This window comes from Phaenicophaeus curvirostris, chromosome 5 (genome assembly GCF_032191515.1).
Source record: "Phaenicophaeus curvirostris isolate KB17595 chromosome 5, BPBGC_Pcur_1.0, whole genome shotgun sequence".
Taxonomy (NCBI): domain Eukaryota; kingdom Metazoa; phylum Chordata; class Aves; order Cuculiformes; family Cuculidae; genus Phaenicophaeus; species Phaenicophaeus curvirostris.
The window spans coordinates 61,608,738-61,634,096 of record NC_091396.1 but is presented as its reverse complement, the minus strand read 5'-3'; the positions used below and the strand labels follow the sequence as shown (position 1 = coordinate 61,634,096).

The 25,359-nt window shown below is 38.7% G+C and overlaps 1 protein-coding gene across 1 annotated transcript in view; it reads left to right on the top strand.

Annotated features, from left to right (window-relative positions):
• Positions 1-24,757, top strand: part of TDRD9 (tudor domain containing 9) — a 54,557-nt gene extending 29,800 nt beyond the window's left edge. Inside the window, exons 19-35 of the mRNA XM_069857034.1 lie at positions 142-195; positions 1,508-1,624; positions 2,412-2,516; positions 5,761-5,861; positions 7,014-7,187; positions 7,750-7,861; positions 9,048-9,260; positions 11,002-11,091; positions 14,422-14,682; positions 15,129-15,272; positions 16,312-16,382; positions 17,458-17,567; positions 17,719-17,821; positions 18,494-18,632; positions 19,802-19,911; positions 22,699-22,771; positions 24,044-24,757. Coding sequence (XP_069713135.1) covers positions 142-195; positions 1,508-1,624; positions 2,412-2,516; positions 5,761-5,861; positions 7,014-7,187; positions 7,750-7,861; positions 9,048-9,260; positions 11,002-11,091; positions 14,422-14,682; positions 15,129-15,272; positions 16,312-16,382; positions 17,458-17,567; positions 17,719-17,821; positions 18,494-18,632; positions 19,802-19,911; positions 22,699-22,771; positions 24,044-24,139 — 2,073 coding nt within the window. The 3' untranslated portion in view covers positions 24,140-24,757. The remainder of the gene's footprint in view (positions 1-141; positions 196-1,507; positions 1,625-2,411; positions 2,517-5,760; positions 5,862-7,013; positions 7,188-7,749; positions 7,862-9,047; positions 9,261-11,001; positions 11,092-14,421; positions 14,683-15,128; positions 15,273-16,311; positions 16,383-17,457; positions 17,568-17,718; positions 17,822-18,493; positions 18,633-19,801; positions 19,912-22,698; positions 22,772-24,043) is intronic.
• The last annotated feature ends 602 nt before the right edge of the window (positions 24,758-25,359 follow it).

Below are 25,359 nucleotides of genomic sequence, written 5' to 3'. Positions count from 1 at the left end.
GTGAAATCGGAGCAAATTCTTCCATTGCTATATATAACTGTTATTTTTGTTTACACAGAAGAATGAGAGAAAGGTTACTAGCAGTAGAAGAAACAAATTTTTAACAAGTTTTGCATTTACGTGCCCCACTATCTTTTCCAGGAAGAACTTGAGTGGTGTCGAAGAAATTATATTGATAGTAAGAGAATTAGAGAGGTAAGAAGAAATAGTTATTTTTTATAAGCAGGAGTTAACTTGCCTTATTTTCTACAAGCGTTAAGATCCTTGGATAAGCCTACTGTGTTGTTATATATCTATCAAATTATATACATTTGTATTTTATTGAAATAAACTGAATTTTTAGGTTTTGTTTATTTGGGGTAGGAGAGGTGATGCTACTTAAAGTTGTTGGAGAATATTGGGACTCCAAATACAGCTTAAGACAGATTAGAAGGAAGCTTTAGTAACTATGGTCATAGTGAGCAAACATTTGGGCAGCATTTCCTCCTGTGCTCCTCGCTTTTCTGTCAAGTGGTTGCAGAGAGCCCATTTATATACAGTTTCAAAGAAAGGAAAGATGTGGGGAAAATGGTTGTAAAGTTAGAAAAGCCCAGTGTGCATTCTTGTGAAGAATGGACTTCGTATAATAATTTATATGGTAACTTATGATAAGAAGGCCAGATACCCATGCCTGGGAGGGATGTACTCATTCAGTAGTTAACTGCTACAATTGGCGCTGTGGTGAGATGGTTCTTGGTGAAGCCTGGAGAAGTGGCGTATCCAGTATTATCTTGGTTGACTGCTAGCTTCCAGATGAAAACAATTTTTGTTTTATTAGAATAAATTTCGAAGCCAGACTTCTCAAATATTAAATAGTAATAATTTTCAGCCACAAACTGGTGTTAAATTATTAACCGTTTAACATACTTGTAACATTTTTTTTACGAGGCTTCCCAGTATTATTTGCTAATTCTGTAGGTCCCTCAGATAAGCTGGTCATAGTGTGACTGCTGTCTGTTGTTACATAACTTTTGCCTTATAGTTAGGGTAATAATAAGCAAATGCTTTTCTGTAATGAGGACTGGGCTTGGAAGCTTAAGAGGGTTTGTTGGTCACATTACTGCAGCACATAATAAAAACTCTGCATAAGCAACGGGTTTCAAGCTTAATGTGGTATGTTGAGAAGGGAAATAAGTATAACTCCTGAATAACTGTAATTGGCAGGGCATGGCAATCTTGTAAAAAGTTTTTATTACTTCTTCTAACTTTCCTCTGTATCATACATGCTTAATAAGCTTTGTGACTAAGGAAATTCTACTTCATAAGGAGATGTCAAGAAAACTGCTTGAGTTATAGTACTGAAATTACTTTCTGAGGTAAACATACTAAGTAGATGAAATGCATACTAGCATCACCTAAAAAAGAAAGGGAGTTAGCCTGCTTCTTTAGACTTTTACTAATGGATTTTATTTTAATTTGTTGATGGTTTTTGTCTGTGTTAATATGTAACCTGGAGTTTAAATTTCAGGTGGAAGAATTATTTAACAACTTGAAAATGCGAGTCAGAGCATTTAACATGTTTGTTAATGATCAGTCATCTGCTGTGGGTCAGGAGCGTGCCTACGAACAACGCTTCATTTTACAGGTAATGCTTTATTGAGTCTTCGATATTTACAAAATTTGGTAATTGGATTTTTATCTGCTAGTACTGATGAACTACTATTACACTTGTGTTTCAAAAATGGTTCAGCATTCACACTAAGTTTTCCATGTGACTATCCCTTCAATTCTGACATTTCATCAAAATAAAACCAAGTAATACTGAAATGAATTAGATTGCATATGCAGACTAATCTTTGAAGTCATGGAAATACTCTTGTGTTGGAGGGCTAAGAACTAACGATTTTGGAAATTGTTTTCACTTGTTTTGAGTACTCTATTTGGACCACCACTGACTTGGGTACTTACTAGGGAGAGGGGTGGAAATGAGATGTTTTTCAGCTGTTCTAACTTTGTCAAATTTCCAGTTAAATTTCTTGTCTTATTTGGACTGATTTGTAGTGATTTTATTTTCACAGACTTATTGTTTCATTGGCAATTGATTTCACTGTGTAAGCAGTGAACTTCTCAGAACTGAGTTGTTGTATTCTGTGAGATGTAACATTAGGACTGAACAAGTCGCTATTTTATGTGAATTTATAGTTTTTCTAGAGCAAGTCTGCCTAAAAAATATCACAATGTTGTAAAATTGTTCCAATACAGTTTTAATGATTTGCATGTGTTAATGTTTAATCCAGAATGACAGTCTAGTAATTTTTGGAAAGACACGAAAATCTTTATATGAAGACCTGTCAGTGTCTGTTGCTAGTGTATCTCTTTTCAAGAAACTGAATATAATATATTGTGTTTTACAAAATACTTACTGATTTCAGGTTGTAATAGCTGGTGCTTTTTATCCGAACTATTTTACTCTTGGAAAATGTGAGGAAGATGCTGTGAAACAGCTTGCTGGCAAAGATCCAGAAACCACTGTAATGGTATGTTAAAAAGGTGGATGACAATAAAGAATCAAGTGATAAAAATGTGTACTGTTTGGGCAATGTTTTCAGGGTTTTTTTGTGTTGGGCAAGGACAGAAATAATAACCTAATCTGATCGTCACTTGGTAGGTTGTCTTCTCTCCCAACTCTCTCTTCCAGTATAACTAATGTTGTGTAGGTGAGCAGTTTTAGAATTCCTACTGAGAACTGCCTCAATGCACTTGATTGATAGACTTGCACAGGCAAACAGCTTTAGTAAAACTAGTAAAAGATGAGAAAAATAGAACAGGACTATCAAGGGTGCTTTTTAGGGAGTGTTTGAGATCTCCTACTTGATAATGCATAGCATACATGCTTGTGGCTTTAAGGTTACTTAGGTATTGCACTCTACTTTCTTTTTATTGTCTCATTTTAGAAATGCTTTTTATATAGTTGAATAATGCAAGTGTGAGATGACTATTTATTTTGCAAAATGCTGCGCAGTCTAAACTAAGAGAATGTTTGGTGTATCTGAACTACGTGCTAACACTGTAAAATAACTATGACTTACAGTTAAAGAAAACAAACTTAGAAGCCAGCAAGCCTCAGAGAACAGACACAAGAGAAAATAGGTTAAAAAGCAGGGGAGAAACTGATAAAAGCTTATTGGCAAAGGTTTTGGTTTTTGGGGTTTTTTTTGTGATTTACTGCTTGCCCAAGAAGAGAGGCTAGTTCTATACTGAAGGAGAAGTTGTGTGCACAAACGCATTTGTTTGTTTTTGAAGTTTCTTAACATACAGTTTCAGGATAATTGAAACAAAAAATAAATTCCTTTTTGACAGACTAGACTCCGTCTTCTCATAGAACAGTCTGGATTGGAAAGGCTGTTAAAGATCATCCAGTTCCAAATCCTCTGCCATAGGCAAGGACACCTTCCACTGGATCAGGTTGCTGAAAACCTCACTCAGGCAGGCCTTGAACACCTCTGGGGATGGGGTATTCCATCTTGTGGAAAAAAGACAAGATTAGTCCTGCCAAAGCAACACTGATTATGATTAAACTGTTACATTAAAAGGAAATAGCTCCTTAGAGCTGTGTCACTCTTGATCTGTTCCTATATCAACTGCTTGTTATCTTCAGGAGAGAATTAGCTGCTGCTGTGACTTCATCAGTGTAAATGGTTTTCCTTGTGGGCACAAGTGCTGCCAGTTCCTCGAGCTCTCAGTTTGCAAGACTGTTCTTATAGCTGTATGATGTTCCAATGACATGTGCCAGAGATATAAAAAGTTGTTATTCCTCCCACTCTCTGGTCTCTCTAAATTATCTTGTCTTAAGTCAGTTTCTGCCGTGTAACCTAGACTGTGTTTTTGATGAGCAGCTGATCTTAGTCCTGTAACTTAAGGCATGTGAAGATTTTCTAAAAATGATCTGTTCTTTACTATATAAGATCAGTCTTCTCTTTAGTTGTTACAAACAGCGGTATAGCCCCTGAAAAGTAGTTCAGAGTCTAGACAAACTTGAAACTTAGGAGGTCTTGCTTTAATACAAAATCAGAGAACTGTTATGCTAAGCGATTGACTAAGAAAAAGGTAGAGAAATGGATATTTGACGGCAGTGACATATGAATAGTTGTGAAACTACAGCCTTAAATTGATGTAAATTAGTGCTGCTGCAGTTTTGCTTTGCTTTTGACTGCATATGCCCTTTTCTTATGTGGGATCTTGTCTGCCTCCCAAATAAGCCAGGTATTAAAGTAGAAGAAAATGATTCTCTAGCTTTGTAGAGTTAGTTTTCAAGCTAATTTAGCTTACAGAATTCGTGACCATCTCTCCTGCTGCCTTGGTCATACATGTGAAAGTCACAATCCACTATACTTAAGTATATACAGTTTATAAGGTCCACTAAACATGATGCAATTGTATATTCTAGGATGTTATTCGCAGCAGAATGCCTTTGAAAAGGTATTGCAGCTCCCATAATTTCACAATTTGAGGTGATTTCAGGGTTAAAACCTGAGAAGAGTAATGAAATCATTTAATAATTCAATTTGGAAGAGACCTCAAGCAGTCATCTCTTCTGGTGGTAAGGTCAAGGCAGGATTGACAGTGAATTTGGACCCTGTTGTTTAGGCTTTCATCTGCTTGGGTTTGGAGCTTCTCACGGGGTACCACCTACCACTTCGCTGTGTAAGCCAAACTGCTGTCCTAGACTTCAGGATGTATATTCTGCCACTTGTCTTGCTCATTCTCCTCAGGCTCTTGAGTTCTTCTCTTTCCCTGGTGCTCTGGCATAGGCTGTTGTTGAAAATGACTTCCATAACTAGTACTATGTTGTTTGTTAATGGCAGATCTAAAGGAAAGAATCCTGTTTGGCACACGGTTGTTGTTGAGCGATTATTTTCAAGACCCTTGAGAAATCTAGGCACTTGTCTCCTCCTCTTCTAGCTGGTTATCAGGGAGCTTATTGACTTTCCTTCAAGATGCAGAGTCTGTGACCTGGAGACCTCTGCAGATTGCCAGAAGGTTGTCTGCTTCATCCGGACTGATGCTCTGTTGATACATGAGCAGTTGCTATGTGAGCAGATCCAAGAGTCGCAAACAATTCCCACCTCGGTGTTACCCTTACTGACCTCTTCTCCTGTTCTGACCTGCAAGAGCTGAATTGTCTCATGATCTGCTCCATATATAAGCACCTTACATTTCACCTACTCCTCCACACAGGAAGGACCAGAAAGTTTTTCTTTTGTCCATAAGAAGCACGTATTCATCTGTAAGTGCTTAACAGTTGTGCAGGCTCTGCCACCATACCTCAATAATTCAGTACACAATAGTTCTGCCAGGACGTGCAGGGCTGTAGCTTCTCCTGTTTCCCAGGCTGTGCACACTGCCTAGGATGTAGTGCCCAGTGATAGCAAAGAACCATAACAATCCAGTACTTTCCTATTATAAGTGAAAAGAGAGGATATTGGACAGCTTCTAGGAAAAACTTTCAGAGGAATACAATTACAAATTAAGCTGCTTTATTTATAGTTACAGAAAGAAAATGTCTACTGGTTTGAGGCAGGAGGGCAGTGTTAGCAACAAAACTGATTTTTGTTGTCTGCTGAGATTTTTGAATGTAGTATTCAGCATTTTGTGAATTTATTGGAGTTTAGATTGTCTATCAGTATTGCCACTAACATGGAATAGGAAGCTAACTAGGTAAACTTAGTAATGCATTAAAACAATTGAATATATCCATATTTAATTTCTTTCTCTTAACAGCTGAAGCATATTCCTCCCTATGGATTTCTATACCATAAACAGTTGCAGTCAGTGTTTAGACAGTGTGGGCGTGTAAAATCTATTGCCTATGAGGGATCTAAGTAAGTATGAAATACTTTAGATATCCTGGTGTTCTCATGTTCTCAGTCATGAATCTAATAATCAGTTTATTTCTTTGTCGGTGGTGTACTGACAAAATGTGTTTGTTTCTTCTCATCTCTTTGAAATCAGTAATTTATTTTTAATGTGTTGGGTAGAGTAAGAAAAGTGGGTTTGAAGCTCGATGCACATTTCTTGGAATAACTTTGGGTAAACTAGCTTTGTTAGAGACTGCTTTCAGCTTGTCTCTAATGTCTTAACAGAGGACCTTAACTGCATCCAGTCTGTCTGTATTTATTTTTGACTTGCATATTGAGTTTAGCTCATTTGTACAGTTAAATGGCTTTCCACAAAACACATGTGACTGGCTGTTTTGGCTAACTGGACTGCAGCTGCTCAAAGCTGAATTCATAGGATCATAGAATCACCAGGTTGCAAAGGACCCACTGGATCATCGAGTCCAACCATTCCTATCAAACACTAAACCATGCCCCTGAGCACCTCATCCACCCGTCTTTTAAACACCTCCAGGGATGGTGACTCAACCACCTCCATGGGCAGCCTGTGGCAGTGCCCAGTAGCACTTTCCGTGAAAAATTTTTTTCTAATACCCAGCCTGAAACTCCCTTGGCGGAGCTTGAGGCCATTCCCTCTTGTCCTGTCACTTGGGAGAAGAGGCCAGCTCCTTCCTCTCTACAACCTCCTTTCAGGTAGTTGTAGAGGGCAATGAGGTCTCCCCTCAGCCTCCTCTTCTCAAGGCTGAACAACCCCAGCTCTCTCAGCCACTCCTCGTGAGACTTGTTCTCCAGCCCTTTCACCAGCTTGGTTGCTCTTCTCTGCAGCCCTCTTATGCCTTTTCCAATTTCTATTTATTTATTTAAGTTCACATATGTTTTCATGTAGCCCTTCTATTTGTCTTCAGTAAGCTCAGTAAATCTGAGGTGTGCTTGTGAGAGTGTTTTCTTATAGCTATCTTTAAAATTAAAAGCATTAGGGTACATAAGAGCAGTAGGCAAAGCTGGTGAAGACCCTGCTTTTTACTGTTGGCTGGCCTGCTAAGATAAAGAGAGGGAGAAGAAATCAGGGCTTTGAGTTTAATGTTGGGTATTGAGTTTTCATGAAAGATTTTTATTGGGGTTTGTTTTTTTCAACAGGGCTTTTGTGGAGTTCGGTCGTCACCCAGTGGAGGGTTTTAAGATTCTTCCTGCAGTGTACTTGTCAGTCAAGATGTCACAGCTGAAAATTCCTTTTAAGTTCAATGTTCACTGTTCAGATTATATTAAAAGCCAACTGCAAGATGAAAGAGTTGCAAAACTGGAATCTCTACGGTAATTGTATTGCATAAAGAAAATGGCTTTCCTTTGCACTGTTAAGTTGCTGAATGGAGATTAGAGGCTTTGGTGAGAATTTCCTTGGAAGTATCACCAAGGAGGATTTGTTAGGTTCAAAAAACCAGATGTGTAGACTTTGTATAAGCAAAATGTTTTTGCAGGACTAGAAATAACGTGATTATCTTAAATATTTCTCTACAGTTGAAGTGTTTTGCTGTTTAAGAGAACTCCGAGTATAGGCTGGTTTTGTTTTGGTTTTTTTTTTTTTTTAAGGTCCTAGCCCAGTTGGTGTATGGAACTATGGATATAAACAATCTCTGACACTAGAGACAATGTGGGGATTGCTAGAACCGAAATCAAAGGAATGGCACTTGGGGGCGTAAAAGAAAGGAAAGGAGGAGGAGTTTAACAAGAGAAATTGAAGGAAAACGTGGCAGCATAATAGGAAATACTGTCTTTAGGGTTGTTTTAGGAAGCAAACGAAAGCAAAAAAAAATGAACTCTGGAGTTCTTGGTTATGAGTGAAATATTTAGCGTCTTTATTCCTTAAACTTTGTAGAGTAAATGTGGACTGTGAGAAGCAGACAGTGGAGCCTGTGAAAATCTCATCTGATACTTCACACCAGTTAAGGATGTTCTCACGTGGTTTTCTGCCTGTTCACATAACAGCGGTAAGAATACTCTACATATGAAGTAGTTCGTAACAGTGCCTTTGCAGAGATGAATATCTGACAAGCTGAAATGGAAAGAACGGGCACTAATAATGTTTTTAGCACAGAGGTATCCCCAAGAGATATGGAGAATATTTGTGATTTGATTTTTAGTAGTTCTTCATTATGTACTCCCATGTTGCGAATAAATTTCAAACTCAAATTGATTTGCATGTGGCAAAATTAGTGGGATTTGTTGGCAGTAAGTGTTAGCTGGAAGTAAGTATAAATGTAAAGAGGTTAATGGGAGAGGTAATCTATTTGTGTACACTATAGGTATGAGAATCAGTAGATATTTGGTCCGTTTATCTGGTGATTATTAACTAGCAGATTTTTTCAGAAACTGTAGATGTGAGAAATGAGTGAATAGTACTGCATGCTTATATATTCAGAAAAATATTGCATATTCCACTGAGCTGGGGAAGTTACGGGCTGAAGTGTTAAAACAGCTGTTGGTAATAGGGGCCTGTTTTGCAAATGCAGGAAAGAGTATTTTCTTCACCTTATTCAGCAAAGTCTCTTGGATCAAAACCGTTCCTAGATTTGATAAGACACATTGCAATAACTTCTCTTCAGAACATCTGCTGTAATGATCGTATATATTGTAAATAAAGATTCTTTTTTAGCACAAGCGTTTGATATTTTAAATAAGGAAAGGTAGATGAGTTCAGCAAGTCATTTGAAAAGATGACTTATTTTATTCGGTTTAATTTAAATAGTGAAGTGTCCTTTCCAGTTTCCTGAAGGATGGCTAATCATAACATAACTAATTGATAGATGTAGCTAACTGATATTCTTTCACCAATAAGAAAAGTGCACTGTACCTGTATGTATTTGGCTGATCAACTGTGTGCCTTGTTTTCTGTATCTTAATTTGCTTTAGAACGACAGAAGCAGTTTTCCTGTATTTTAGTAACACTCGTATTGGGTACTGTTTAGATGAAAAACGTATTGCAGTTACACAGCAAATAAACATGTTTAAATAGCATCTAATTATGAGAGAGAAATGCTTCACTGCATTATTGCAGTACGAGAACATGACTGTGTGTCAGGAGTATTTAATGTATTTTGCTCAGATGTGTTTTGTATTTGTTGTGGAAGAATAAAAAAACCTAATTCAAATATTCTCCCTTTTTTATACTTTTAGGTAGTTGAAGTTGGACACTTCTGGGGTCAAAGGACAAGTGAAGAAAATAGGATTGCACTCCAGGATCTAACTGATAAAATTAACAACTGGAACTTGATTGATTTGTCAGTGACTCCACATCCAGGGTTGTTTTGTCTGGCACCCTTCACTCAACTGGGACACACACAATATTATAGAGCTCGTATTCTGCGTGTTTGCAGAGATGTTGCTGAGGTACACTTACATGTTATGTCAGATTGAATTGGTAGGATGTAATTGGATTAACAATCTTGGAGCTCTTGTTTTTTTTACAGAACACTATGTTCATGATAGTTATAAATATTACAGTGAAGAAATCTATAGTACTAGCACTAAAAACCTTAATAGGATGTTGCCAAAATAGATAATTGTTTTTTGTTTTGTTTTTTTTTTTCTGGAACACAGAAATATTTTAGTACTAAGTTGAGAGGCTCTTGCTGTTGTAAAGTGTCTGGTGTGCTGAAGCAGAGCAAAGCAAAATAAAGACCAGAACCTCCATTAACTGAAAACCTGGTGAGGAATGCCTAGATCAGAGTCCAGTGTTGCTCTGCTGGCAGTAACCCTATCACTTCCTCTTCATAAATACATTGAGATCCAGCTGGAAATTAAGTTTCTTGCCCTCACTGTCCTGGCAGCTTTCAGTCATTTGTGGGTTCATCTAAGCTTGTTCTTCGATGGTGTTTCTTCTCCTGGTTTACATAAGTTTTGTTTTTTTCTTCCTCTTTTCCCTCCCCTCTAGTTTCTTCTCTATGTTTTTCTTCCTGGACTGATGTGTCTGCTGACTGAAGCAAGCTACACTCTTTCTCATCTCACATACTGCACTGGCTCTGTTCACCTGGTCTCCATCTCACTCCACTGTTTTGACCTCAGTTTTCTGACACAGAATTATGTTCCCATACTTGCAGTTCTGTCTTTGCTTATTCCAGCAGAGTGTTTCATCTCTGCATTTAAAAATATTTCTTGTGGTGCATGCTGCATTTGCATTTTCATAGCTTATTGCATGGGCTGCCTCTTGTCATCTTATACTCAGTTCTGTCTCCTTGGTAATTTCCAACTCAACAGAATTTATAAATAATAATGGAGCTTCTGCGGCAGGAATTGTTAAAATTCCAAAGGATACGATCTTTTACTTCTTACCATTTGGTTATCTCTGTTCCTTTTAAGTTCTTGGGTCTGTAAAGCGTGCTTTTTGTTTTGTTTTGTATGTGTGTTTGTTTCTGGGTTCTGTATCAATCAGCCAATTCCTCAGAATGTTTTGGCTTTCTGTAATGGCATCAGTAGTGGAAATTAGTGCCACAGTTTGACTAGCATTTTTTTTTCAGGCCAGTGCTTTTCAGTTGTTAAGGACAGGGCTTTTCTTTAAAGATTGGTCTTTGCACAGCCCGTTCCTCCTTTAAATTCCTTCATTTCTTAACATAGCTGAGTGTCCCCACTATAGAGTTAATTCCAAACATTGTAATCTGTGTAGAGTCGTGAACACTAGTGACTAACAGTGCTAGTGTCGCTTTCTCTGTTGTATTTATAAACAGCAACTAAATCCATGTTAGCATTTGCTTATCCCAAAGCAATTATTAGGTAGTATTATTCACTGCTAAGAAGTAAGGTTACATGGATGTAATTGCAGGGAGGTAATAGGGGCCTTTCAGAAAAATTTGCCTTTTCTAGATTTAGCAGATTATTTGTATTACCAGTGGATGTTTAAGCCAAGGGATAAAATAATAGACATGATAAAATTTGACCTACTATTTTTATTTATATTTAATTTTCTATTTGATTTATTTTTTACTTTTTTTTTTTACGTCATTTGCATGTTTTCCATTTCACTTGATAAAATTATGTTGTACTGTAATTATTAAGCTTAGGTTGTTGCTTGCCACTAAAAATAGCATTTTTTATGTTGTGGAATCTTTGCAGATGCTCATGATTCTTTTTCCAGGTTTTTTATGTGGATTATGGCAATAGATCAGAAGTGCCTTTGAAGTCATTGAAAGAGATGCTAAGCTCTGTTCGAGAGCTTCCTTTCCAGGTAGGTGTGATGCTATTTGCTGCTGATTAATAGCTGTTTTTATATCTAGTCTGGCAAATGGAAGTGTACTTCAAATTGTAATGCTTTTCAGAATAATAATGAATAAACTTGTAGTTTGCTAATGGAATTGCCTACAAATCAGCTTTACAAATAGATGGATAAATGTTTTCCACAGATATGTAGGCACAGAACAGTAATCCTTGTGTGAAACTGATTTGCTTTGGGTTTAACCGTACAGAAATGTTATCTGGCCTTTTGTTTCTAGGGGTACTTGCTAGAACAAAAAAACCACTGAACTTGCTGAGTGACTGGGTGTAAAAATCATTGTTTGTATTATTTTTTTTTAACTGAATACTTGCACTTTTGTAGAGACAACATAGTGGAATCTTTTGCCCACCTGTAATAACAGGGGCAGCAGAGGGAGAGTAAATTGCTCCAACAGCTGTGGTTTTGCTTTTGGTCATCCTTTTCTTTCATACCCATCAGTTCTGTGAGAAGGCGAAATTCAACTTTTCAGTCCTCATTTGGGGGCATTTTTAAGATAGTTGAAAGGGGTGTATCATACTGACTTTATTCTCTGAAGTGTTTAATGATGAAAATGAGAAATGAACCAGCAGAACTATTTTTTTTTTCTTTGCCAGTGATAATAAGATTAGGCCCAAAGTGGAAATAAACTTCCGCTAAATACACGTGAAGAAAGCACAACAAAGGGTGCTTCTTGACAAAATTTAATCTACTCATTTTTGAAGTCAATTATAAAAGAAAACCAAACAAAACTAACCCTGTCAAGATCTAATACTAAGAAGAGGTAAGTAAAAAAAAAAAAAGTCTCTGTTGTAAATCGATTTGAAAACATAATTACAGGTAGTGATTGTGGAAACTAGTTAAATGAGGAATTAACTTAGTCTTGCTTCCCAGGGACAGAATAGCTGCAGTAGGCTTGCCAAGATTCTGTTAGTTTAGTTGAAAAGTACCATGGATTGTAAAGCTTTTTCTAGAGAAGATACCTCTATGTTCTTAAGGTTTTGGTGTGGATGATGAATTAGAATCATGGAATCACCAGGTTGGAAGAGAACCACAAGATCATCGAGTCCAACCATTCCTTATCAAACACTAAACCATGCTCCTTAGCACCTCGTCCACCTGTGCCTTAAACACCTCCAGGGAAGGTGAATCAACCACCTCCCTGGGTAGCCTGTTCCAGTGCCCAGTGACCCTTTCTGTGAAAACTTTTTTTGTAATGTCCAGCCTAGATCCCCCCTGGCGGAGCTTGAGGCCATTCCCTCTTGTCCTGTCCCCTGTCACTTGGGGGAAGAGGCCAGCACCCTCCTCTCCACAACCTCCTTTCAGGTAGTTGTAGAGGGCAATGAGGTCTCCCCCGCCTCCTCTTCTCCAAGCTAAACAACCCCAGCTCTGTCAGCCGTTCCTCATAAGGCCTGCTCTCCAGCCCCCTCACCAGCTTTGCTGCTCTTCTCTGGACTCGCTCCAGAGCCTCAACATCCTTCTTGTGGTGAGGGGCCCACAACTGAACACAGGATTGAAGGAGCGGTCTCACCAGTGCGGAGTACAGAGGGAGAATAACCTCCCTGGACCTGCTGGTCACGCCGTTTCTGATCCAAGCCAAGATGGCATTGGCCTTCTTGGCCACCTGGGCACACTGCTGGCTCATGTTCAGTCGGTTGTCAACCAACACGCCCAGGTCCCTCTCCTCCAGGCAGCTTTCTAGACAGACTTCTCCTAGTCTGTAGCACTGCACAGGGTTGTTGTGCCCCAAGTGCAGGACCCGGCACTTGGCCTTGTTAAACCTCATCCCATTGGAACTCTGCCCAGCGGTCCAGCCTGTTCAGATCCCTTTGCAGAGCCTCCCGACCCTCCAGCAGATCCACACTTCCACCCAGCTTAGTGTCGTCTGCAAACTTGCTAAGGGTGCACTCGATGCCTTCATCCAGGTCATTGATAAAGACATTGAACAGGTCTGGACCCGGCACTGAGCCCTGGGGAACCCCACTTGTCACTGGCTTCCAGCTGGATTTCACACCATTTCCCACCACTCTCTGGGCCCGGCCAGCCAACCAGTTTTCCACCCAGGAGAGTGTGCGCCTGTCTAGGCCAGAGGTGACAGTTTCTCAAGCAGAATGCTGTGAGAAACTGTCAAAGGCTTTACTGAAGTCCAGGAGGATACATCCACAGCCTTTCCCTCATCCAGCAGCCGAGTCACTTTGTCATAGAAGGCGATCAGGTTAGTTTGGCAAGACCTGCCTTTTGTGAACCCAATGCTGACTGGGTGTGATCACCCGGTTCTCTTGCATGATAGCACTCAAGATCACCTGCTCCATGATTTTCCCTGGCACTGAGGTCCGACTGACAGGCCTGTAGTTTTCTGGGTCCTCCCTGCGACCCTTCTTGTAGATGGGCACAACATCAGCCAGCTTCCAGTCCAGTGGGACTTCCCCAGTCTTCCAGGACTGTTGGAAGATGATGGGGTTTGGCCAGCACATCCTCCAGCTCCTTCAATACCCTTGGATGAATCCCGTCCGGCCCCATAGACTTGTGGGTGTCTAGTCGGGCTAGCAAGGCTCTGACCACCTCCTCTTGGATCATGGGAGCCTCATTTTGCTCCTCTAACTCCTGGGTTTGTACACAGACGGAACAACTTTCTTTACAATCAAAGACTGAGGTAAAGAAGGCATTAAGTACCTCAGCCTTTTCTTCATCCCCTGTCACTGTTGTTCCTTCTGCGTCCAATAGGGACTGTATGGTCTCCCTAGTCCTCCTTTTATTATTTATATATTTATAGAAAGGTTTTTTTTCTTTCACAGACTTTGCCAATCTGATTTCTAGTTAAGCCTTAGCCCTTCTGATTTTTTCTCTACACAATCTCACTTCCCTCCTGTAGTCCACCCAAGAGGCCTGTCCCCTCTTCCAGAGCCCATAAACGTTTCTCTTCTTCTTGATATCACTCGAGATCTCTCTGTTCAACCAAGCTGTTTTTTTCCCCTGCCGGCTTTTTTTTCCGGAGCATGGGATGGCTTTCTCCTGAGCTGTTAGGATTAATACCAAATTATCTTCTATTTATGTTTTGCTTGCTCTCATTTATTAGCAGCTATGTACAGCTTTGAAGTGATATGATACATAATGTGTTAGTTGCATTGGCAGTGACTGAATAGGAACCCTGCCAGTAGTGTTATAGCAGTCTTTAGAATTAACATTAGCCACTGCAATAGTTACAAAGTCAATCATGGTTAGTAGCTCAAACAGTTCGAGAAAATGAAACATTTCTATGCAGATTCTCTACTAAGACAAGCACTGTTTTCAACGTTTGTGCTCTAGGCTTTAGAATTCAAGATGTGCAAGATGCGTCCATCTGCAAAATCTCTTGTGTTTGGGGAACGGTGGAGTTACAGTGCTAACGAGAGATTTGCCTCGATAATATATGGCCGTAGCCACATAGTGAAGGTGTATTCATTTGTGCATAGCGTTCTGCATGTGGATCTTTTCGGTGTCTCAGAAAGCTATACCCTTGTCAATATTCGAGATCTGCTTGTTGAAGAAAATTATGCAGAACCAGCAGAAGAACCATATGAATCACAAGTATGTATTAAGCTGCTTCTACTTTTCTTATTTGAATTTATTTCAGCTCAGGCTGTTTGGAGTCCTAAGTTGAGCTGAAATCTTGACTACTGCCATTGTATTAAACAAGATTGAATGGGACAATATATTTTTATGTGTGTTGATAATTCATAGTGAGCTGTTGGCCAAAAGCGTCGCTGCTTTGAGACTCCTTTTTTTCAGAAGATGTTTCCCGGGAGGTAATTGCATCAATTGAACTGCTCTGCTGTTTTTTGAAACCTTGACAAAATGTAAATGTTTCGTAGTTTTAGGTGTCTTCCATTTTTCTTTTATAAAATCTGAAAGATGACAAGAAGATTGTTCTTTGAATTTGTTTGTGAGTATGCATATTCTTTGTGTAGGATCTTTTTTGTAAATTTTTTGAAAATATAGCTGTTTCATGTGCTTTTTTCCATTATTTTCCATAGCTAAACCATGATTTGCTTGAGGGATTATGTTTGGACCCAGTGAAGATGGAGGAAACACCTGTATCTTCAAGAGAGGAAAAGAATCTCATTGAAACGTTGTTAAAATTGTTTCCTGACAATAAACCTGATGCAGCAACCCACAAGGTAACTTGAGTGGTGCTTTTGGCATGGCATTACATGACTGCTTCTTATATTGTTAGAATGGAGATGAAAACTGAAAGCACCTTTAGTAACGAAACCAAATTTGATGCCTTTCATAGTGCATTCTCCTTTTGGTTGGTAGAAAGCAGTAATGTGACCACTGTTTCAGACTATTCTGTTGCAGCTTTTAACAAAGTTCTGAGTCATAGTCTTAACTCTTAAGTGAACCAGCTCTCCTGTTCACTAAGGCAGTACTTCGAACTATTGCAGAATGAAGATAATATAGAAAAACTGAATGCAGTGATTCCACTCATGGTGGTCTTCATTACATAAGCTACAGCAAAAAGATTGCAACCCTATCAAATTTTCAGAAAATTTAGGCATGGTTTCCTTCCTCCTCAGCTGGAGATACGTAATCAGCTGGGATAGGTGACTCAGCCAACACTCCAGTAACTGATAATAGTGAAACAGTAGGTGTTTCTTCCACTTCCAACTCCAAATTCGGAATGTATGTTACTGTATTTTGAGATACCTAGTTACTACTAAGCTGGAATATAAAACATGAAAGTGTGTGTTGTGGTCTGCCTTCTGAATACAACTTAAACCTTATCTACGTTATAGTTCTTTTACCATTTCAGGCTTTGAAACAACTAAGCATGTTCCATTTACCCACAGGAGTAATCCTGTTTAACCCCTGAACTTCATAAAGTGAGATATTTTGAAAATTAAAGACCTGTTCACATAAACAAAAATTACCTGATTTTGTTAGGTGTACTCTGAAGTCTGAACCGCTGTTTTTAAGCCAGAGGAAAGCTGTGAATCCCCAGCATCTGTAAAAACGCTTCATTTTCGGCTAGGTGCCTCAACAAGCAAAGCTTGGTTTAGATGGATGAAATGATAATGATCTTTATTGTATCCGTGCAGTGCTGCTGAAATATACGTGCTGAAATGTGTTTTGTTATTTTGTTCATAAAGATCTTGATTTGGAGAGAGTGAGGTGCTGGCTAACTAGAAGTACAATTTGTTCTTTCCCTTTTTGAAGGTAATGGTTTCTACCCCATCCAGTCCTTATGAGGTGAAATGCTACGGTATGAATAAAGTATCCCGGTTAAGGTATGAAGCTACTTCTGCTGTGCAGCATAGACGCATTTGTAGCTGATATTTTCAATTAATAGGCAAAAATCATCATTGTTACTATTACATATTTTTACCGAATTTTTATTCATTGAAACAACTGAAGTAGACAGGCCTGACTGACTGTGCATTAATATGTACATTATCACCACGTAAAATTTCAAGAAGAGTTTTAGAAAAAATGCTTTAATTTCTTACAGAGAGGCTATTTGTTAACCATCATCTACATTTCATAGAATCGTAGAATAACCAGAGACCCACCGGATCATCGAGTCCAACCATTCCTATCAAACACTAAACCATGCCCCTTAGCACCTCGTCCACCTGTGCCTTAAACACCTCCAGGGAAGGTGAATCAACCACCTCCCTGGGTAGCCTGTTCCAGTGCCCAGTGACCCTTTCTGTGAAAACTTTTTTTGTAACATCCAGCCTAAATCTCCCCTGGCGGAGCTTGAGGCCATTCCCTCTTGTCCTGTCCCCTGTCACTTGGGGGAAGAGGCCAGCTCCCTCCTCTCCACAACCTCCTTTCAGGTAGTTATAGAGGGCCGTGAGGTCTCCCCTCAGCCTCCTCCAGGCTAAACAACCCCAGCTCTCTCAGCCGCTCCTCATAAGGCCTGTTCTCCAGCCCCTTCACCAGCTTTGTTGCTCTTCTCTGGACTCGCTCCAGAGCCTCAACATCCTTCTTGTGGTGAGGGGCCCAGAACTGAACACAGGGTTCGAGGAGCGGTCTCACCAGTGCCGAGTACAGAGGGAGGATAACCTCCCTGGACCTGCTGGTCACGCCGTTTCTGATACAAGCCAAGATGCCATTGGCCTTCTTGGCCACCTGGGCACACTGCTGGCTCATATTCAGTCGGTTGTCAACCAACACCCCCAGGTCCCTCTCCTCCAGGCAGCTTTCTGGACAGACTACATTTGCTACATGGTGTTCAGATAACCTTCAGGCATTAGCTGCTATCCTTGAGGTTTTGTTGTGAATTTAAAATAATTGTTTTTTTATGTTTGTATGAGTGTTTGAGTTTTCTAACATTGAACATACTTATTTCTTCCCCAGCAATGTTGTCGTACAACAGGAAAGCATAAACTCTGTTGCTATCAGTCATGGTTCAGAAGATCGCTTTCAGCAGTTGTTGGTTGCTGCTTCTTTATCAGCAAATGTAACTGGTAATGTTTAATAAAAATGTTTGGATGGTTTCTCTAGGCTTTTTTTTTATGAGTGGTTCTATGAGTAAATATGTTACTGTAGTTCTGCGTTACATCTTTTTGAGGTTTCATTTTCATCAGCTACTTCTTAAATTTATTTATTTATTTTTAGCAGCAGGATCTGCTGTTCATATAGATGAAACAACTTTGATGCCTCCTATTCCTGGCCTACTTGCGCTCATCAGTATGTTGTTTGCTCCTACTATAGAACTCAGGTATTCATGTGCTTTTCAAAAGTGGTGGTTCTTTATTATTTTTTTTTTTTAGGACCCTCGCAAACTGGTGACAGACTTTTCCCTCCACCCCTGTTTTTGGCACTTAGTTTATTCTTTTCCTGTTTATGTGCTCTTGCATCTGTTATTAGTTTTATAGTATGTGGCTAAGATAACTTGAGTCATTTATTGGTGCTGCAGGCTCTAATCTCACAGTAAGGCAGTACAGTTTCGAATAATTGTGCTGGAAGCCTACGAAGGATACACTGTAGAACTCAGCAAGTTTTAAATTTGTGTGAGGAGAGGAACTTTGAATTTTTTAAAAGATGAGTTCTGGCAGTTGCATTACTGTTCTGTTGAAATTTTTGTATCTGTAGAATGTAATTTCAGCATAGTGAAGCTAGCTTTCCTTAATTGAAGTTTCATTTTGCATATACGTGATTTTCTTTAAGCTTCGTGAGTATATGTTTTCATAAACAATCTTTAGTTTTGTTTCTTCAATATATTTAAAAATACAGTATGAGTATGTGTGAGTGCCTCTCAGTTGTTTCAGTTTCTCTAAAACACACCTGTATCTTGCTTGGCATGGCTTAGACAAATTCATTGAAGTCTGTTTTCATGTGAGTTTAGTTCCTTCGTCTCTAGGAGAAACTGTTTTCTTTCTTTTTCCTACAGGGTTGATGGAAGTCGAAAGTCTTTTACTGGTGCTCTGTGTGGTTTGGGTTGGAGTCAGACTTGTCAGGCTCCACTGCTTCCAGAAAATGAGATGGAGCTGACATTTGACGTGCGTTTTGGAGTGGAAGACATAACAGAGGTAAAACATGCATAAGAACATAGAAAGCAGAGTTCAAAGCATCAGAGCTTGTTATCTCTTAAGACTTAATAAGAAAACTTGTTTTAAGCTCTGGGTTTGGGTTTTTTAGTGTACTACCTGTTTATAGCTTTGGATTCTTACCAGAAAAACAGCTACTCCCTCCACACATTTTGAACAAAATGATAATATTATAGAACAATATAGAACCCCTCCATGGCAGGGATCTAGGAGCTGGATGATCTTTAAAGTCTCTTCCAAATCAAACCATTCTAAGATTCGGTGATTCTATGAACACATTGTACACTTCTTAAAACAAAAACATTGATTTTTGCACTAATCGGATATCAATACTAGTTAGTTATGTTTGTAGGATCATTGTGGTTCTTACTGGTCAGCCTGGCATTACTGCTTTGCAATCTGCAGTTTGATTGTACAGCTCTGATAAGTCATCTTTATCAAGCTGCTTCTCTTGGAGCAGGTCAAACAAACAAATAATAAAAATCCCCATGTACCTCATTACAGCCTTTTTAATACTTTTAGACAGAGGCCTGTCAGAGGGAAATATGTACAAATAGTCTGTTAAGTGGGACAGCGAGCTGTATCTGACCTGTGCTTCAGATTTGACGTGTGCTTTAGGCAGTGAAGGACCTTATGTGCCCTAATTAGTTCTGTACAGAGTAGCTATGTTAGGTGATGACTGATGGTTTCTATGGACATTTTAAGGTCACAGTGGACGTGATGGTGCACATGTCTGTGCTGTTGTTTTCTGAAAGCGCTGACTTGGTTTATGTGACACCTGTATTCATGGCACCTTAGCCACGATGGTATCAGCAACCTATTGTACATTTGAATGTTATGGACAAATGGAGAAAAATCCTGAAAACTTTCACAGAAGGAATTCTGTTTTGGAAAAAAATCTAGGCAAGTGGTAGCCTGTGTGGTTCACAGCATAACTGAGTTGGGCAACCTTGAATATTAACATTTTTGAACAGCGGAGGTACATCCAGAGGAGTAAGTCTTTCTAAAGCTTTAGATGTTTTTGCTTATGTTAATAATATTCCACTTGAAGTTTGGTATAGATGCCACAACCAACTTGATGTCAGTATAATATAATGCAGAACTAGTGCTGGTTTAGAGTGCTTTATATTCTGTTATTGATCTTTTTGCAGATTAACATCCTTAGGATAGCCATTAATGAGCTGCTTCGTGAATGTGAAGAGCGTTCTGAACAAGAGAGAATTAGACAGCTGCAGCAAAATGTTCGTCAGAAATTTCTAAGGTAATAATTCTGTAGAAATAAGATCTTTGCAGTCAGTAAAAACAAAATAAATTATTGCTTGAAGCATAGCTCAGATTAGGCTTTGGGGAAATAACGTGTTCTAATTTAATGATGCATTTTATTTACTTTGTTTATTTATAAAGCAGTGTACTCAACGACTTTAGACTTCTTGTGGAAGCACTGGTTCTTCAGGGAAGCCTGGTCACTTAAGAGTCATAAAACCTAGACTGTAAAACATGTTCTACAATGTAAATGTGTATGTTCTGATGTATAATCACTTTGGGCACCCAGAACAAAGCTAATGAAGTCTCATGGCATAGGGGTGCAGAAGGATTTAGTATTCTTCCTCCGTACACATTAAATTTGGATTGTGTGCGTTGCCTTTCCTCCCTCAACTCCTTTCCTTGGCCAAGTTAATTGCTAGAACTCCCAGGTTAATTTATGAATTGAAGTCAAGTCCACCTGCCTTCTGTTTTTTCCAGCAAGCCTTCTTGCTTCTTGTAACTGAAGCAGTGGTTCTGAAAAGACTACTGTGAATCTGTGCAGGCAGTCTTGAGAATTTTTCAGCTTGTGGTGTTGCCAGTGTTCAGGGGAGCTAGTTCAATGAAGCTCCTTCGAATGTCTGCCACTGCTGAGCGTGCTGTGGAAGATCTTCCCTTATTTCTAAATGTAGTGTATATGTTTTAGTGCTCTCTGTGTCACTTATGGACTACTTCTTATCTGTCTCTGTACTGGACAGACTTCAAGAGTGGCTCTGGCTCAGCCATGAATTGGAGTTACGTTAGGCTTTGTAGTGTTGGCCTCATTGCTAGGAAATGTGACCTTTATCATGAATAGTACTTTTTCTAGAGTAACTACATGACAAAGTGAGGGAATTCCTTGTGCTGATGAAGACCAAAAGCTTTTAAGCTCTAGCTACACTTAACCCTAGGTTATCAAAATTGTTATCAGAGCAGCTGTTCATGCTGAGTTTTCAGGTGTTTCTTGGTTTTGACTAAATTGAGTTTTTTTCCCCACAGCTGTGAAGAACTACTACAATACCTTTAGCTGAAAGCAAATGCCCATACTTCTTGTTCCCAAAACTTGAAAGAAAATTGTGATGCGTTTTATAATAAATAAAAAAGTGAATGGGAGGGAGTCAGCCTTCCTATTGTAGGCACTGGAAATGAAATTAGAAGAGCATAAGCAGTTGACAGAAGACATGGAGCTACTTATTATATGTTAGCTGACTAATAGATGTGTTGGATATAACAAGGAAGCAAGGTAGTTACTTTTGTTCTGGGTGCTTGACTGTGCTCTTCTCTGTGGGACACGGCAGCTTCCAGCCCACTATTGCAGCGTGTGCCTCTGGAAAGTGTTGGTGAAACCTCACAAAGGCCGTACCTCAGACATGCATGCTGCTTGTGCTTTCAACTTAAAGAGCACCAGTGCAGGCTGATTGCAAGCTGTTTGTGCTTAACATCTGCAACACTCCTGGTGAAACACCAGCTGTCAAGTTCCTCGGGCTGGTTGGTGTCTGCGTTGCCTTTGAACACTGCCATGTAGTACCATATTCAGGCTCAAAAGCTGAGTGAAGGTGGTTTGCATGATTCGTGTGGTAGTAAATGTAGGGAGAAGTCAAGGAAAGTGGATAGGCAGAAACACCCCAAACCACAAAACCTCTCTGGAGGTGACTGACAGTAAAGGAGCTTATGCTCGGCCATCAGCACTTACATGCTAAATTCAAAGTACAAAATGCCACTGCCATTTCTTAGGGCATATGAATATTTGCTCCTGTTTAGTACCTTTTTTGGGTTGATTGTTCAGACATCTCCAGCCAGCTGGGAGGGGAAGGAGCAGCCTGCACAGCTTCTTGGCGCAGATCCTCAGCATTGACACGTTGCCCAGTTCAGTCTGTGCTGACTGCCTGACTCGGTCACACTCGTCTGCCTCCTGGGCTTTTTCCTTTAGGATTTTATACTTTTCTGTGATAGCATTACCTCTTCTGGGATGTTGATGCTTCTACTGATCCAATAATCCTACAGCTTATTTTCCTAATTTTTTTTTCTTTCCCTTTTTGGAGGAAGAGATAATGTGATTATTGCCAGGATGTCATTTTTTCCTTTATGTAGAATCTTTCTTCATTTTGAATCTTTTTTCCTGATTGTGTTTTGTTTTATGTCTTGGGAAAAGCCCAGCCTTTCATTAACGAGAGTAAATATGTAAAAATTTAGCCTGAACAGTCTTTCATAACTTTTTTCCATTTTTGAAAAGCTAATTGTATTTACAACATGTCACTACTACTTAAGACATAGATCAGTGTTTGAAAAACATATCTAGACAGAATTAATTAAAGTCTACTACTGTTGTAGTTTGCGCAGCTTGAGGAAATAACTGGAGCAGACAGACAATCTATAGCAATTGAGTTGTCACGCAAAACAAAATATCCTAAAAATAGCTCTATTATATATTCTAGTGAATAAGCATGCATAAAACTTAGGGAATAAAGAACAATTTCAAATTTTAGAACTAAGTAAATTTGTGGAAAAAAACCCATTTTATTTAAAAGAAAATACATTCTGATACACTTAATGTCCCAGTGAAAATATATATTTTGATTTCTTATACTAGAGGGGCGAAGTATGGAGAAGTTAAAAAAAATCAGACTGGGTTAACAAGAAAATTTACAATTTTCTTCAGCATGGGCAGCTCATAAATTCCTAGTTGTATCTAATATAGAAATTCCTTTGTATTTATAATTAATCAAGTAGAAATATATTTCTTAAGGCAATTTTTATGTAATTTCAGCTTAATCTGCAGATCTAAACCTCGAGATATAATTGCCCCTACATGGTATGGGAAGCCATTTGCATGGAATCAGGTAGGGCTACAAATATATAAGTATTTGTAGTAGTTGGAGTACTGCAGTATAGTTAGGAGTGATCAAAAGGAGAATTTCCTTTGGAAGGATGTCTTTGTTTTGAGTATTGAGTTTAAAGGTAGTGGAAGTACAGAAGAAGTAGAGTAAAATATAAGGCATAAGTTGTGTATACATCACTCTATTAATATCCTGCTTTTGTAGTCTTCAGTTTTAGCATGTTGTTTTCTAATTTTGTTTATACAAATATTTAGCTTCTTCAAATGGAACACTTTGATTTTTAAGTTGAGAGATTGTAAAGGCAACTTCTATGTTTTGAAAGTTAAGATTTTGTGTTCTTTCTGTTAAGCAGCCATGGCCGAAAAGCTAAACATTGATAATTTTTCTTGTTTAGGATTTATCTGAATGTAATGCATTTTAGTTTTGTTTTGGGTTGCAGTGCTTTTATGTGTGTTTTCTCTTTAGAGCATACAGAAATATAGCTTGCTTTAGAATGGATGTGGTGGAATCAGATAGAAAGGCAGCTTGCTTGACACCCAGGAGGGTTTCTTAGAGCTGAGAAGTCTAACATCCCAATCTGTTAGAAATCTTACCTTTTTTAATTTGAAGGCCTCTGCAGGCCACTAGATTTCCTAAAGAACAAATGCTTTTTCTTAATTAAAAGAGGGTGCAGAATTACTGAGCGCAGCAGTAAGATTTCTACACGCACCCTCCCTGTGCCTCTCCCAACCAGAGGTGTTTTATAAATAGGGGTCTTAGGTCTCCTTGAAAAGATTGGCAGGAGTGAATGAGCACCAGGGGCATGTTTTTCTAGTAGGCAGTCACTGGAGGGGCTAGTGGGTGTCATGATACACTGCCTTAAGCCCTAGTATTTGTTTTTATATTTCAAATGTGGTTGGTATTATGAAGGTAGTCTCCTGGTCAGTTATATTGGTGCTTGGCTTTTTATAACAAGTTAATGTATAGGCCTTGGATCAGGATTTTCCCCACTGCATCTGAAATCTGAAGAATTGCAGGACATCTTCCTTATGTCATCATGTAAAATATTACCTGTAATGCTTTGGAATTGATTGTGAAATACTATTCTGTCTTGGGCAAACCATGAGATACAGCGTTTCATAGTACTGGCTCTAGAGTTGAGATGTGTGGCATGGAACTGAAATGCTTGTATGATTTGAAACTGTCAAATCTCTTTAAAGCTCTTCCTTAACTATGTTATGTAGGAAGACATTATTGAAAATGCACTTTGACTTCCATGTTTGTTCTTCTGATTAGGTGGATTCTCAGTATATCGTTGACCAGTCTGAGGGCCAGCGTGGAAGAAGAAATGATCTTTATCAGCTACATAAGCTTATTCAGTTGAACGTTTGAGTACTTCTAGAAGTAATTCAGAGGGAAGAGGTATTAGTTTAAAAGTTACTTTTGTCTTCTAGATACCTCTTGGATTTCGGTTTTGCATGACTGTTCCATAAGATTAGTGTTAGTGTACTAAAATACAATTTGAAATATGTTCATTGTAGCTCTTTAAACAAACGTTTGCTGGCCATAGAACCACTTGAATTTATTCATAAAACAAACTGACTTAAATCAGGATGCAGTTTTCATTCTAATAATGTTTCTGAGCAGATTCATCTGTACGCACATGAATGACAAAGTGAATTTAGGTTTAATTATTAATTTTCTGTCTAAAAGCTCATCAGCCTTGGGGCATGATTTTTTTTTTGTCTTCAGCTGCAAGTTGCATTTTTTTTTTTGTCATTAGCTTTTCAAGAAGCCCTACAGCAAAGATGTTTGGAGTTTTTCTTAACCAAAAGCTATAGTTGAAACTGACAATGCAGGTTCTGTTCTGGTCCAAAATACAACTTCATATGTTAGATACATTTTTTCATTGATTTTTTTCATAAAGCAAGATATAATATGATTTATTTTCCTGTATGGCAGAAGAAGGGTTTGGAATTACTAGTTTATGGCACCTTTGTTTTATCCTTTCTTCTTTAATGTGTGAGTCCTAAAAGCTAGGTCAGTGGTTTCAGAATAAAATGCAGAAGTTAAATAAAAGGTATTTGTCTCTTGTGTTGTGCAGTCATGCTTAATAAAAGCTAAATGTAGTTATTAATGGTATGTGATTGCATTCATGAAATACATGAATACAAAAACAGTATATGCAAAGAGTATTAATCTTCACACTATTCACTCAGTTATTTGGAGATCATGTAACATCCAGTCATCCTTTGAATAACAGATGGAATCAATGGGAACTAAAAGTGGCAGATGTAAGGGAAAATAAGGGATGCTTAAACAAAAAACATTTTAAGCTCTACTTAAATAGAACATTAGGGAGTTTCAGTGGCGGCTTATGAGTTGTACTTTCTTAGAGCACCCTTTTTACTAATCCTTGTGAATTACTAAACATGGATAGTGAGATACCTTTAACAGAAGAATTGCCCCTTGGGTGGCTTTGACAACAGTATTTCTCACCTGAGTGTTGTATGCAGTTAAACATCTTGGGGGCAAAAGAAACGGGCAGAATGGCAAATCTTTGCTTTGCCATGAACGATGGGAATTTCTGTAGGAGATGATAACTTGGTAAT